The sequence below is a fragment of the Triticum urartu genome, chromosome 4A, assembly GCF_056163025.1.
Source record: "Triticum urartu cultivar PI428250 chromosome 4A, HENAU_Tu73, whole genome shotgun sequence".
Classification (NCBI taxonomy): domain Eukaryota; kingdom Viridiplantae; phylum Streptophyta; class Magnoliopsida; order Poales; family Poaceae; genus Triticum; species Triticum urartu.
Genome location: NC_141876.1, coordinates 120,306,672 through 120,321,215, shown reverse-complemented (window position 1 = coordinate 120,321,215; position 14,544 = coordinate 120,306,672). Strand labels below are relative to the sequence as shown.

At 48.2% G+C, this 14,544-nt stretch overlaps 1 protein-coding gene across 1 annotated transcript; it reads left to right on the top strand.

Moving 5' to 3' along the window:
• Positions 1-6,741: 6,741 nt before the first annotated feature.
• Positions 6,742-7,881, top strand: LOC147975056 (uncharacterized). Its single transcript, XM_087520253.1, has 2 exons — positions 6,742-7,092; positions 7,279-7,881. The coding sequence occupies exons 1-2, from the start codon at positions 6,742-6,744 to the stop codon at positions 7,879-7,881; spliced, it is 954 nt and encodes a 317-aa protein (XP_087376379.1).
• Positions 7,882-14,544: the final 6,663 nt, after the last annotated feature.

Below are 14,544 nucleotides of genomic sequence, written 5' to 3'. Positions count from 1 at the left end.
ATGAACAATATTTGATTCTCCTCTAAATTCTTTTATGTATGATTGGTTTATCTTTGCAAGTCTCTTCGAATTATCAGTTTGGTTTGGCCTACTAGATTGATCTTTCTTGCAATGGGAGAAGTGCTTAGCTTTGGGCTCAATCTTGGGGTGCTCGATCCCAGTGATAGAAAGGGAACCGACGCGTATTGTATTGTTGCCATCGAGGATAAAAAGATGGGGTTTATATCATATTGCATGAGTTTATCCCTCTACATCATGTCATCTTCCTTAAAGCATTACTCTGTTCTTATGAACTTAATACTCTAGATGCATGCTGGATAGCGGTCGATGTGTGGAGTAATAGTAGTAGATGCAGAATCGTTTCGGTCTACTTGTCACGGACGTGATGCCTATATACATGATCATACCGAGATATTCTCATAACTATGCTCAATTCTATCAATTGCTCGACAGTAATTCGTTTACCCACCATAATACTTATGCTCTTGAGAGAAGCCACTAGTGAAACCTATGGCCCCCGGGTCTATCTTTAATCATATTAATCTTCCAACACTTAGTTATTTCCTTTGCCGTTTATTTTACTTTGCATTTTTATTCCTATTTATCATAAACATACCAAAAAATACTATCTTATCATATCTATCAGATCTCACTCTCGTTAGTGACCATGAAGGGCTTGACAACCCCTTTATCGTGTTGGTTGCGAGGTTCTTATTTGTTTGTGTAGGTGCGTGGGACTTGAGCGTGATCTCCTACTGGATTGATACCTTGGTTCTCAAAAACCGAGGAAAATACTTACGCTACTTTGCTGCATCACCCTTTCCTCTTCAAGGGAAAACAAACGCAATGCTCAAGAGGTAGCACCCTGCGGTAGGGGCTGGCACGATGAGCTCCAGTCCATGCTATGTTTGATCCGCACCACCACCACCAAGCCAATAGGCGAGACCCCATTCTTCCTCGTCTACGGAGCCGAAGCAGTTCTCCCTCACGAGGTCAAGCATCGCTCCACGCAGGTCCTGGCGTTTGACGAGGCATGTCAGGACGCCATGCAGGGGATGGACCTCGTGCTGGGGGAGGAACGCCTCTGTCAAACCACGCTTCGGGCGGCGAGATACCAGCAGGCGCTGCGACAGTACCACTATCGCAGCGTCCACTCCAGGACGCTCGAGGTGGGCGATCTCGTCCTGAGGCGGGTGCTCTCCAGGGAAGGGTTGCATAAGCTCTCACCCAGGTGGGAGGGCCCGTTTAGGATTGCTCGCGTTTCTAGGCCTGGCATCGCACACCTGGAGACCCAGGACGGGATCCCCATCCAGAATGCCTGGAACACCCAGCACCTCCAGAAGTTCTACCCATGAAGCAAGGCCCAGTGCCTATGAAGGTCTCCACTCGGGACAGTCTCACGTAATAATGAGTGGGGCTGTAGACGCCCCGGAGTCTCCAGAGTGCCTCCCTTGGGCCTCGGGGGCTCCCTCCCATGTCCTAGTGGCAGCACTTAGCTCCATGCTAGTGAGAAGATTAGACTAGGTGCCAGACACGGTTGTTCATTTGCTTTCTGTAGTTGGCTTGCCCCTCCTTTTTTAATGGGATTTGAAGTTCTGGCGTTTCTTGATGGCTTGGTTGAATCCTCTCTTCTCTCTGATGCTTCCCTCGGTTCTTTGTTTTGCGCCAGGGAGGGCGGCAGTTGCCCAACGCTCTCCCTCGCATGCCTCGCGAGGGGGCTGGACAGGTGTATGTGCGTGCGCGCTCCCCTAGTCTTCGTGAGGCGCCCTCGATTGAGCTTGTGATCGGTGCACCCCCCCCCCTTGTTTTTTAAGTCTGTGTCCCACGGGTACCGCGACGTGGTGCGCTAGGCCATGATCAGCCCATGCCTAAGACCTCGCGCAAGGAGGGATAAGGATTTCCTAACGAATTTCTGCAGCTTCGTGATGTCGCCCGAGTCGGCGGCAGGGAAGCCCCGCCAGATGCCAGGAGGCGTGCGCCCTCACAAGATGGAAGCTACCTCGGAAGTATCAAGCTAAGTTATTCCTCTACGCCTGCATAAAGCACAGATTCCACAACACAACCCAGAAACAATAAACATAGCACAAAGCAGCATAAGCACTACGGTTCATTACACGCCCTCGCAGGGCCCCATACTTGTTTCTTGTAATACAGGAGTAAAGGAAAGGACAGGCAAAAGCGGCTCCTATGACACGGCTGCTCATGAGGATCGGCCCCTAGCGCCCCCGGACTCAGCCGTAGCCCTCGTCGCGCTTCACTGGGGCGCGGCGACGGGATGACTTGTCACCGTCCTCGAAGCGAGCCCGGCGACGCGGCGGCTGGTCGTAGCCACCGCTACTGGAGCTTTTGCCGGAGGAGGAGCTGCTGCTGCTGGACGAGCCGCGGCCGTCGCCGAGGGCGAGTTCACCCTCATCCTCTTCATGGCCATCGCCAAGGCCGAGCACTTCGTCACCATCGCTGTCTTCAGGGCAGTACCCGGTGCGGCGACCGTCTTCCCCGAACACCCTCACGAAGAGGGTCGTGGCACCATCGTACTTGAAGTGGAGGGTGCACCGCCTGATCAGACCATGCGCGGGCAAACGTCTGCCAGCCGCGGGCCAGGGCTACGTTGCCCGTGACGGAGACCTCCACCGCGACCCATGAAGGCTTGCTGCAGCAGCCGTCGGCCTGCAGCCAGAGGCCGCCAGGACCCAAGGCCGATAGCTCGCCGGCAAAGGAGCGTGGAAGCTGAAGCCAGGTACCGGTCGGGTTCTTTGACCACAGGACGAACTCCGGCAGCACCTCTGATGAGTGGAAGCGTGGCCGGGGAGACCGAGCGACCATAGCGCGCCTCCCTTCATGGGCGGGACTGCCGCGTCTCGGGCAGCTCCCGCCGCACGAAGAGATGTTGCCGCGATCGCCAGGGACGGCGCCAGACCCCGAGGAAGTTCGTCCGCGCCCACGAGGGACCACAGCGGGGGTTGCGGCATGCTTGCGTGAGTGACCACGCCCCCTCTTAGGCGGTGGCGAGTCGGGCCCCTCCTGGCGAGCCTTCCCCTTCTCTGCGGCCGAGAACCTCTTTGTCGGCGCCATGAGTGTCATTGCAAGGTGGTGGAGCAAAGAGGAAGAAGAAGCAGGTGGAATGGAGGAAGAGATGAGTGATGGGGGCTCTGCCCCCCCTCCCTCATTTATAACCATAAATAGGCCGATCGTCGTCCTCCACGATCGCAGGTAATGAAGATTTTTTCCACATGCAGCAGGGACTCGTCAAGCCGAACGGTTGCCGAGGCAGCATGGGGAAGCGAAGATGCCCACGTCCTGTCAATCGCCATGCGTCAATCAAGGCCGCGGGTGGTTGGAGCCCGCGGTGCTCCGCACTTGCCCTTTGGCTTCGCCTCGAAGCCAAATCCGAGCACCCCATGGGATCGGGGGCTACTGTCGGCATCCTGGGAACTGGGGTACCCAGACTTGCCTACCTGCGGCCCATGGTGTGTGTGACGCCCCGAATCCGATGCGCCAGGTGTCTTCCAGTTATTCACTGTTGTTGCCATGTCGTTCGCTTGTGTGTTTCATCTTGCCATGTCATCATGTGCATCGCATCTGCATGTTTTCAAAACTTGCATCCGTCCCGGTCTCCTCGTTCTTTCCGTTGTCCGTTCTGAGCCCAGACACACTTGCACGCGCCCGCGGCACCTCTGAAATATTATTTTATAAGTGGCCAAAAAATGTTCTCGAAATGGGATGAAAGTTGGCGTGCGGTCTTATTATAGTGTAGGTAGACTGCCTGTCAAATTTCATCGCATTTGGAGTCCATTTGATGCCCCAACGGATAACTATAGCGGCAATATAGCCAGTCTATCGTCGGACGTTTTTGGTCTCCGGAAATGGTTGCCGGGTTGCATTCCTCCTCCCTCTTATCAGTCAAACCACACACTTGACCTCGTCCGCCTAACCCTCTTTGCATAGTGCATCGACCCCTCGCCCGTGTCCGAAACTTCTCCGAACCCGAACCGGACTATCGTTACCGTTGGGTCCGGATCATCCCCAAACATCCCTAAAAAATCTGCGATTATTTTTTTGGACTCCCAAAGCATTTTATTGCCGACCGTCGGATTTCGATCGGATGACCCAACTCCCCTCTTTTCCATATATATACTCCACCCCTAGTATATTTTGGGAAAACCGTAAAACCTAGGGACTTCGGGGATAATTGGTTTGCAGCCAAATTTTGGCAAGCCAACTATTGGCACGCGCCAAAAATTGGCGGTCGATTGGTTCGACTCGAACCTTTGGCGCGCCAACACGCGGCTAGCCAAATATTGGCCGCCTGTCTTCCCCCCACCGCTCACTTTCCCCTCACGGTTCGCCCCGTATCCCCTTATCCTCCTTCGTCCCAGCCCCAAATCCCTAGCCCCTCCGTTCCACTGTCCGTACCGCCGCCGGCGACCAGAAGCGCTCAAGGACCTCGGCGATCTCCTGCACCGATGGGAAATCGTCAGCGAGCCAGACCAGATCCACCGGAGCAATCAAGGTTAGTTCGTTCCCAAATCTGATGGGTCTTTCCTTCTTTCCCTGTGTACACTCTACCCAATTGCCTGCAGTGCCCTCTCATCTGACGCCACAAGCAGATGTACGTGATTATTGTTTCTAGATGTGAGGGGTACTGGTCTCTCTTAGTTTGCATCTGCAGTCCGTTCTCAGCTGACTGGACAAGCAGTGCGCTCTTATCTTCTCTTCTCTGTCTTGTACTTGGTGCAGGATTCAGGAACGGTTCAGAGTTATTTTAGTACCTTACATCTGCATAAATCTGAAGCTAAATACCTTGCTTAAAGATTATATGCTGGACTAATTGATGCTAGGATATCACTACAACATGTGCCCTCATACTTTTCCACTGCCACGGTGGGAGGGCTGACACCTAATACTCTCTTCTAATATATCTGAGGGCCTGAAAGACAGAGCAGTATCATCTTGCTTTTGACAATAAAAGTCACACACCTCTGTTTGTACTATCTTCTTGTACATGCTTTGCATTGCTTTTGACAATAGAATTTTTTTTATCTATTGACAAATTATTTACTATCTGCTTGCACATGCTTTGCATTGCTTTTCCATTTTATTTTATGCTTATGCATCTTATCTTTACTCAGATGGATAATTCTCAACAACAATATCTATATTACTGTATGTGGAAGCAACGCACACTACTTGTCCTTTTTGTAATGTTGGTCCTTTGGTGGAGCAAGAAAAAGGAGAGGAAGAATAGAGCTAAATGTGTCAAGTATGGTCCACTTGTCAAGAGAGATATTTGGAGGAGTACTGAACTAATTAGACTGATCGACACCTCGGAAAGGACGTGTTTGCGCCAGCTCAGGATGTATCCAGCTGTTTTCTACAAGTTGTGTGCTCACCTTAGGGACAAAAAGCTTCTGGTTGACACAATTCATGTGTCCGTAGAGGAGCAGCTAGCTATGTTTTTGAAAATTGTTGGGCAATATCACACTCATTCCTCTGTAGGATTTGCATTGTGGCAATCTGAGGAGACAGTGAGTAGGTATTTTAACATCGTCCTATGTGCCCTTGTGAAGTTAGCCCGTGAAATAATTTGCACTCGGTCTACAGATACACATGTTAAGATCACTACCAACCCAAACAGATTTTATCCCTACTTTGAGGTAACTCTAACCAGTGTGTTATACTAGTTAATTTCCAAACTAAGTTCATTCTAATTCACACATGTTTTATTTTTTTCTAGGGATGTATAGGGGCACTAGATGGCACCCATATTAGGGCACGTGTGCCTTCAAAATATGTGGACAAGTTTAGGGGCCGCAAGCCATATCCCACACAGAATGTCCTAGCTGCCGTGGATTTCGATCTTAGATTCACGTATGTTCTAGCAGGGTGGGAGGGATCTGCTCATGATTCTGCTGTATTGCATGATGCCTTATCTCGTCCAAACGGTCTCAAAATTCCAGAAGGTAATTGCACATTAAAAAATGTTGTTTAGTCTGAACATAGTAAATTAACTTAAGGTGGTATTCCACTATGTATGTAGGAAAATTTTATTTGGCTGATGCTGGGTATGCCACCAGGCCGGGCATATTGCCACCCTATCGAGGTGTTCGCTATCATCTGCAGGAGTTCCATGGTCCGAATCATCCAACCTCTCCAAAAGAGCTGTTCAACCACCGTCATTCCTCACTAAGGACAATGGTCGAGCGAGCCTTTGCAGCTATTAAGAATCATTTCAAGATTCTTAGTAATAGACCTTTCGTACCCTTGAAATCACAACCCAAGGTGGTTATTGCTTGTTGCGTCATTCACAACTGGATTTTAGACAATGGACCCGATGAGTTTGTAGATGACGAACCAACTTGGTACCACCACCTACCAAGGAGTAGCAATCGTGTCTCCGACCGAGAGAGTGATGTACGCGAGTGGGCAGCCAAGCGTGATTTGATTGCCCAACAGATGTGGAATGATAGAGAGAGATTGGCAAACAATTATGCTTCAGACATCGGGAGCAGTGCTAGTACCATTTGAAACTACTTTGCTGTAGTACATTTCCCTCATTTAGCAGTTCCATGTTTAGACATTTTGTGTTAATCTAGCTCTGTAATTTTCTTTTCTGTGTATTGTGCAACTGTACTTTTAATTTGGAATGTACTGTTGGGTAATGTATGGATTGTCTGCTTGTGCTGAAACCCTTGTGTATTCACTGACATAATAGCATATTGACTTCTGACCTTCATATATAGAATGGGTGAGCAAAAAGAAGGTGCCAAGAGCGAGGTTGCTCGCTCTCGTGATAATTACATGTCATGGAGTGATGATTGTACCAAGTATATGCTTGAGTGGTATATCGAGAAGCAAAGGGACAAGCCACCAACCTTCAAGTGGAAGGCACAACACCATCTACAATGTGCTAATGATTTGAATGACAAGTTTGGAATTATAGCTACAGCGAAACAAGTTGATCGACACTATAGGTCATTCAAGGAGAAATGGAAGTGGATAAAGCTAGCAAAGGGGAGGAGTGGATATGGTTTTGATAAAGTACTTAACAAATTTAACATTGACAAGTCAGAGAAATCACCAAGCAAGCTTGGCGTAAGTTCGCTTCAGCTCACCTTTCTATTTGTTTTTGCTAAACTGATTATCTAGTTTTTAATTTGAAAATGGCATGCCAGTGTTAATAGATATTCCTTTTTTGCATTTACCACTGTTGTGCACATTTAAATTGACCAGACTACTCAAACAATTTATTGCATTGATATTCTTTGGTTTATGTTGCAGAAAATTAAATTTAACTACCTTACTCACTCCATCAAGTTTTATCATCTCTTGGAAGAACTGTTTAGTGACTCGTCTCATGCGGATGGCTCACTAGCTATTGATGTGAATGATGCAAGTGAGAACGTGGAATCTGATGCTAGTAGTGAAACAAGCAACCACACATCCACTGCTGAACAAGGTCTTAGTGATTCCGACATGATTGCACCCAACAGTCCAGCAGAAGGCACTAGCTCAAATCTGAAGTGCAAGCATGTTAAAGCACCACATAAGAAACCAAAGGTCAAGGCGCGTCGAGCTAGAGTGTTAGATGATGATGTGGCATCGAGCATTGTGAGTCTTGCTGCAACTGTGAAATCTGCTGCCCCTATTCAGCCAATAGCAGCTACAGACCCTAATGCCAATCTTTGGAAGCACATTGAGTCGCTAACTCTTCCAGCAAATGAGAAAATTGAGTTAGCAACCTATCTTGCTAAGCCAGAACAAGAAGTTTTCCGTGGTTTCCTGAACTGTGCTAGCGACCAGACTTTTAATGCTTGGGTCCTTGATTATTTCGGGCACAAGTATGACGGCAATGATCGCGCAGCTGCTGATCCATCAACCTGAATGACATGTTTGGTGGCTTTCTTTTGGCAAGTGCTTTTGTAGTCTACTTAGCTGCTTTCCATGCACTTATGCTAAGTGGAATTCCTGTGCTCTAAGGGTGTTTAGAGGGTCTTACCTTTTGTAATGCATTGCTGTAGCACAAATCTAATATAAGCTAGTTTGTCAGAAATTACTTGATGGCGGATGGCCTTGTGCATGCTACGTTGCAATATTGCAGTGGTATGAAAATGCTTCTAAATTAGTAAATTATGCCCATGGTATGACCTGGCGTGTAAATTATGTATTTGATTGCTTAGGTAACAAATTCCTTGTCGAGACGGGTTATGCATATTTGGTAACAAACCAATTGATAGACACTTGTTTTTTGCCAAATATTGGCAGAAAAATTGGCAACCAACCAATTGGTAGCCAAACTTGCCAAATGTTGGCAACTTCCAGCTTTGCCAAAAATAGGCTTGCCAACAATTGGCATGCCAAAAATTGGCTGCAAACCAATCAGCCTCTTTGTCCCCCGCAGCCGCCGCCAGCATCTCCCACCTCGGGATCCTCCCATTCCCCACCGGGCCAATCACTACCCTCGTCCGTCCCTGATCCAAAATTCCATCGGCCTCCTCTTTCCTCAATCCTCGAGCTCCCGCAACCAGCACCCAACTCGATCCACCTCGACGGTGCCTCCTCCTCCAAATAAGATCGGCAGAGGAGCTCCCGATCTGAAGCTTCCTTGCGCCCGTGCCCAAGGTCTCCTTGCCCGAGCATCACCTCTCCTCTGTTCTCGTCGCTGCCGGCTACGAGCCGTAGCTCGCCGGGACACCCAAACGTCGCCGGTGACCACCTCCAGCAGGACCTCCTCCAACACACCCAAGCTCCTCCCCTGCCCCAGCCGCATCTGCAGTTTCTCCTCCTCGAGCAGCGCATCCCCGAGCGAGGAGCGCTCGATCTTCTCGTGCTAGAGCATCTCCACGGAACCGAGCTGATGCACCTTGCCTCTGCGGCCTTCATCGAACCTTGCCGCCAGCACCTCCATCCCCGACGGCCTCAACACCATCTCTGGAACATCCATGGTCGTCCTCGTCGCCGCTGCCTTCCTCTCGCTTCCCCTCGTCTCCGCCTCGTTCCAGGGAGGGAATCCCTCGCGTCTGCTCCATCCCTACCGCCTGCCGGAAACCCCATGACCACCCGCGCCATCTGTCGTTCTTCTCCGGCAGCCGCGTCGGCGAGCGCCCCGCCGGACCCGCTCTCTTCCTGGCCTCTTCGCTGTCGAACCGTAGGTTCTCTCAGGCCATCGCGCTCCTGTCATGTCCCTGCGGTCCCTCTTCTTCCCTTGTTTCCCCTCTGAACTTCTATGTCTTTTTTCCTTCAGACAACAGCAGCTTCCATGGTTGTGTAGCTCGCCGCCGGCCTCCACAAGCTGAACGCCACCGGATTTGGAGGATCCGGGCCTCCCTCGCTTTCCCGTGTCCGTTCCCTGCCTCTCTACTTCGCTGGAGTCCCTCGCGAGCCAGCGTGCAAGCTCCAGCGCCGCTGGTCCTTTGTGTTTCTGTCGAACAGAGGGCGACGCCCGTAGCCTCCCCGCCTCGCGCATCTGGGCCAGCCAACGCCAAGTCGGCCCAGCCAGCGCTCCACTAGACGTCTGCCTCTACCACCTCCTTAGTAGATGGGCCGAGGCCCATGGTGAGGCCACCCCAGCGTCCCTCCTTTTTTTTTCTTTTTTCCCTCTGTTGGGCTTCCTGTCCAGATTCAGCCCGAGTCACTGTTTTTTTCCCGCGAACGAATTTTCCTAATTAATCTTAGACTGCAATTTTTACATAAAAATCCCTAACTTCATGCATTTAATAACTCATGAACCGTGCATCGGTTTAAAATGTTTTATACATGTAACTTGCTTAGAATTTCATCTACTTTCATAATATGCCACTTTCATGCATGTTTGAAATGTTTAAATTGATGTTTGTTTAAATTTGTTCAAATGCCATGTTAAAATGCTTTAATTCATAACTAAATAATTGTAGCTCGGATTTAAATAAACTTTATATGTGAATGGGGTAGAAAAATGCATAGAAAAACATGGTGTACTTACTTTGCATGTTTAACAACTCTAAAATATGCTTTAGGACAAAACATACCAAATCCATATTTTTGCACATGAGGATTTTCCGGACTTGTTGCTTATTGTTCCGGCCTCATTTAAACTTGCCTAGATATGTAGCTTTTCATATGATTCCCCTCTTGCCATGTTTAACAACATTTAATATTGTTGGGTACATAAACGAGAGGGTACTAAATAAGTAATGTGGTGTTTTGTCAATATGCATCCTGATGCATATCGAGCTCCACTTAACTTGCAGTGTTGTTTGTGCACTTTGCCATGCCATGCCTCATTAAACCGGACATGCATCATACTTGATTGTGCATTATGCCATGTTTATGTGATGGTTGTTTACTATGTTGCTTGCTTCTTTCTAGGTTGCTTCTCTCGTTAGCTTCGATTCCGTTCCGGAGTTGTGAGGATGCGTTCGACTATGTCTGTTTGCCTTCTTCTTGGACCCGTTCTTCTTCCTTGCGGGATCTCAGGCAAGATGACCATACCCTCGAAATCACTTCTATCTTTGCTTGCTAGTTGCTCGCTCTATTGATATGCCGCGTTACCTACAACTTGCTATATCATGCCTCCCATATTGCCATGTCAAGCCTCTAACCCACCTTTCCTAGTAAACCGTTGTTTGGCTATGTTACCGCTTTTGCTCAGCCCCTCTTATAGCGTTGCTAGTTGCAGGTGAAGATCAAGTTTGTTCCATGTTGGAACATGGATATTGTTGGGATATCATTATTATATCTTATTTACTTTAATGCATCTATATACTTGGTAAAGGGAGGAAGGCTCGGCCCTATGCCTGGTGTTTTGTTCCACTCTTGCCACCCTAGTTTCTGTCATACCGGTGTTATGTTCCTTGATTTTATGTTCCTTACGCGGTTGGGTGTTATGGTAACCCCTTGACAGTTTGCTTTGAATAAAACTCCTCCAGCAAGGCCCAACCTTGCTTTTAACATTTGCCACCTAAGCCTTTTCCCTTGGGTTCTGCAGACTCAAGGGTCATCTTTATTTTAAACCCCCGGGCCAGTGCTCCTCTGAGTGTTGGTCCAACCTGGGGGATGTCCGGCGCCCCCTAGGCAACCAGGATCTATGCCAACCCGATGTCTGGCCCATCTGGTGTGCCCTGAGAATGAGATACGTGCGACTCCTATCGAGATTTGTCGGCACATCGGGCGGCTTTGCTGGTCTTGTTTTACCATTGTCGAAATGTCTTGTAACCGGGATTCCGTGACTGATCGGGTCTTCCCGGGAGAAGGAATAACCTTCATTGACCGTGAGAGCTTGTGATGGGCTAAGTTGGGACACCCCTGCAGGGTATAAACTTTTGAGAGCCGTGCCCGTGGTTATGTGGCAGATGGGAATTTGTTAATATCCGGTTGTTGAGAACTTGACACTTAACTTAATTAAAATGCATCAACCGCATGTGTAGCCGTGATGGTATCTTCTCGGCGGAGTCTGGGAAGTGAACAAGGTCTTGTGTTATGCATGAACATAAGTAGTTTCAGGATCACTTCTAGCTTCTCGCCCATTGCTTTGCTTCTCTTCTCGCTCTTATTTGCGTATGTTAGCCACCATATATGCTTAGTGCTTGCTGCATCTCCACCTCACTACCCTTTTCTACCCATAAGCTTAAATAGTCTTGATCTCGCAGGTGTGAGATTACTGAGTCCTCACGGCTCACAAATACTTCCAAACAGTTGCAGGTGCCAATGATACCAGTGCAGGTGACGCAACCCAGCTCAAGTGGGAGCTCGATGAAGATCTTGATCATTGATTTGTTTCGTTTCCTGTTGATCAGTAGTGGAGCCCAGTTGGGACGATCGGGGATCTAGCATTTTGGGTTGTATTCTTTTATTTTGGTTCCGTAGTCGGACCTTGATTGTATTATGGATGATGTATGTTTAACTTGTATTTGTGTGAAGTGGCGATTGTAAGCCAACTCTTTATCCCTTTCTTATTCAGTACATGGGATTGTTTGAAGATTACCCCTCTTGCGACAAACCTACCATGCGACTATGCCTCTAAGTCGTGCCCCGACACGTGAGAGATATAGCCGCATTGTGGGTGTTACAGTGTGGCTCTACCGAAGGCCCAGTATGGCCCATCTTCATCAGCAACCACTCAAGACCCTCGCGAGGGGCCAAGCCTCGCAAGGTGGATGACACAAGACCTCCTTGGGGGCAGCCTCGCTAGGCTGGCTCCCGAGGAGCGGAGATATCAAGGCAGGGGGCACCTCGCGAGGTTCGCGTGACGTGACTCGTGACGATCGAAGCCAGGCGGGAGCCAGCAGGCGCAGAGTGCCAGTATCCTCTTTGGTGCTAAAGAGGCAGGCGCGAGCGAGGAGTCCCGAGGCATCAGGCAAAGTTAACCATGTCGGTGCAACGAGACCAAGACCAGCAGGACGGCAGGATGGAGGTCACCGCGGAGCCCATAGCTGCATCACCACTAGAGCCTTCGGCAGGCGAAGACGTCCTTTTGTCAGGATAACTTGTACTAGTTGTCTCCCTTCAAAATTGGCCATTGTGGGATCCCTTCCCGCCTAACATTTGGGAAGAGGACCAGGGCCTCTATAAATAGGGCTAGCCACCACCATAGCAAGGGACAGATGATTCGGACCACCCTCAGACACACCAGCTCATCGAGCTCAAGAACACCTCTCCTCAGGAGTTTGTTCATCCACTGTACTGATTCATGCTTAGCCCACGAGGAAATCCACCACACCGCACTGGAGTAGGGTATTACACCACAACGGTGGCCTGAACCAGTATAAACCCTCGTGTCTATTGTTCCTTGCGTTCGGCAAGCTAGGCCTTGAGAATCATTGCAAGAGTGAGCTAGGAAGAGAGAGATCTTCGTGCGCACCCCAAAGTTCGAACTCAAGGGTTTGCCGGAACCCCGAATACGACAAAGTATGCCTCTCAAAAAATTTATCTCCCAATTTAAGCTTTGAGCTTTGGCACCTCTACAAATCCGTACTTCCCTCTGCGAAGGCCTATCCATTTACATTATGCAATTTTTATTTTTCATTTGAGTCCCATCTCTCTTATAAAGCACCAACTAGGGAGCATTATTATCATACTTGAGCATTGGATGTAGCTAATATGAAAGTGTGTTTCATGAATGGATCAATGATTGAGCATGATGGGCTAGGGATAACTTTCTTTAGTGTTGATATTCTGAAAGATATGGTTGCTTGTTGATATGCTTGAGTATTGAAATCTTCATGTCAAAACTAGACTATTGCTTTGAACCATATAAAAGTCCAAATGTCCGTTCTACAAAAGAAAAAAAATATGTGATGAACATGTTAGGCAACATTCAACATCAAAATGTCTGTTTTTATCATTTATCTACTCGAGGACGAGCAGGAATTAAGCTTGGGGATGCTGATACGTATCCAACGTATCTATAATTTTTTATTGTTCAATGTTGATATATTATCATTCTTAAATGTTTTACAATCATTTTATAGCAACTTTATATCATTTTTGGGACTAACCTATTGACATAGTGCCTAGTGCCAGTTGTTGATTTTTGCTTGTTTCTTACATCGCAGAAAATCAATACCAAAAGAAGTCCAAATGTAGCGAAACTTTTTAGAAATTTTTTCTAGACCAGAAGACACAACTTGGACCAAAGAAGTACCAAAGGGGTGCCCCAAGGGGGGCACAACCCACCTGGGCGTGCCTGGGGGCCCAGGCGCACCCTGGTGGGTTGTACCCACCTCGGTGGCCTCCCGCACTGCCTCTTCGCCCTATAAATTCCCAAATATTCCAAAAACCCTTGGGGAGTCTATAGATCAGAAGTTCCGCCACCGCAAGCCTCTGTAGGCATGAAAAACCAATCTAGACCCGGTTCCAGCACCCTGCCGGAGGGGGAAACCATCACCGGTGGCCATCTTCATCATCCCAGCGGCCACCATGATGAGGAGGGAGTAGTCCACCCTCGGGGCTGAGGGTTTGTACCAGTAGCTATGTGTTTAATCTCTCTCTCTCTCTCGTGTTCTTGATGGCACGATCTTGATGTATCGCATGCTTTGTTAATATAGTTGGATCATATGGTGTTTTCCCCTCTCTTTCTTGTCGTGATGAATTGAGTTTTCCCTTTGAGGTTTCATTTTATCAGATTGAATACTTTTATGGATTTGAGAGCACTTGATATATGTCTTGCATATGAATACCCGTGGTGACAATGGGGTAATATTGATTCACTTGATATATGTGTTGGCATTCAATTCACGGATTCAGAGGTGACATTGGGGAAATATATGCATAGGGGTTGGTGCATGTTTTCATCCTTGGTTCTCCGACTGAAATCTTGGGGCACTCTTTGAGGTTCTTTGTGTTGGATTGAGTATTATGAATCTGAAATTGTTTGATGCGTATCGTATAATTAACTCATGGATACTTGTGGTGACATTGGAGTATCTAGGTGACATTAGAGTTGGTTGATGCGTATCATATGGTGTTATTTTAGTACGAAATCTTGGATAGATCGAACGGAAAGAATAGCTTTGCGTTATTTTAGTACGAACTCTTGAATAGATCGAACGGAAAGAATAGCTTTAGGGT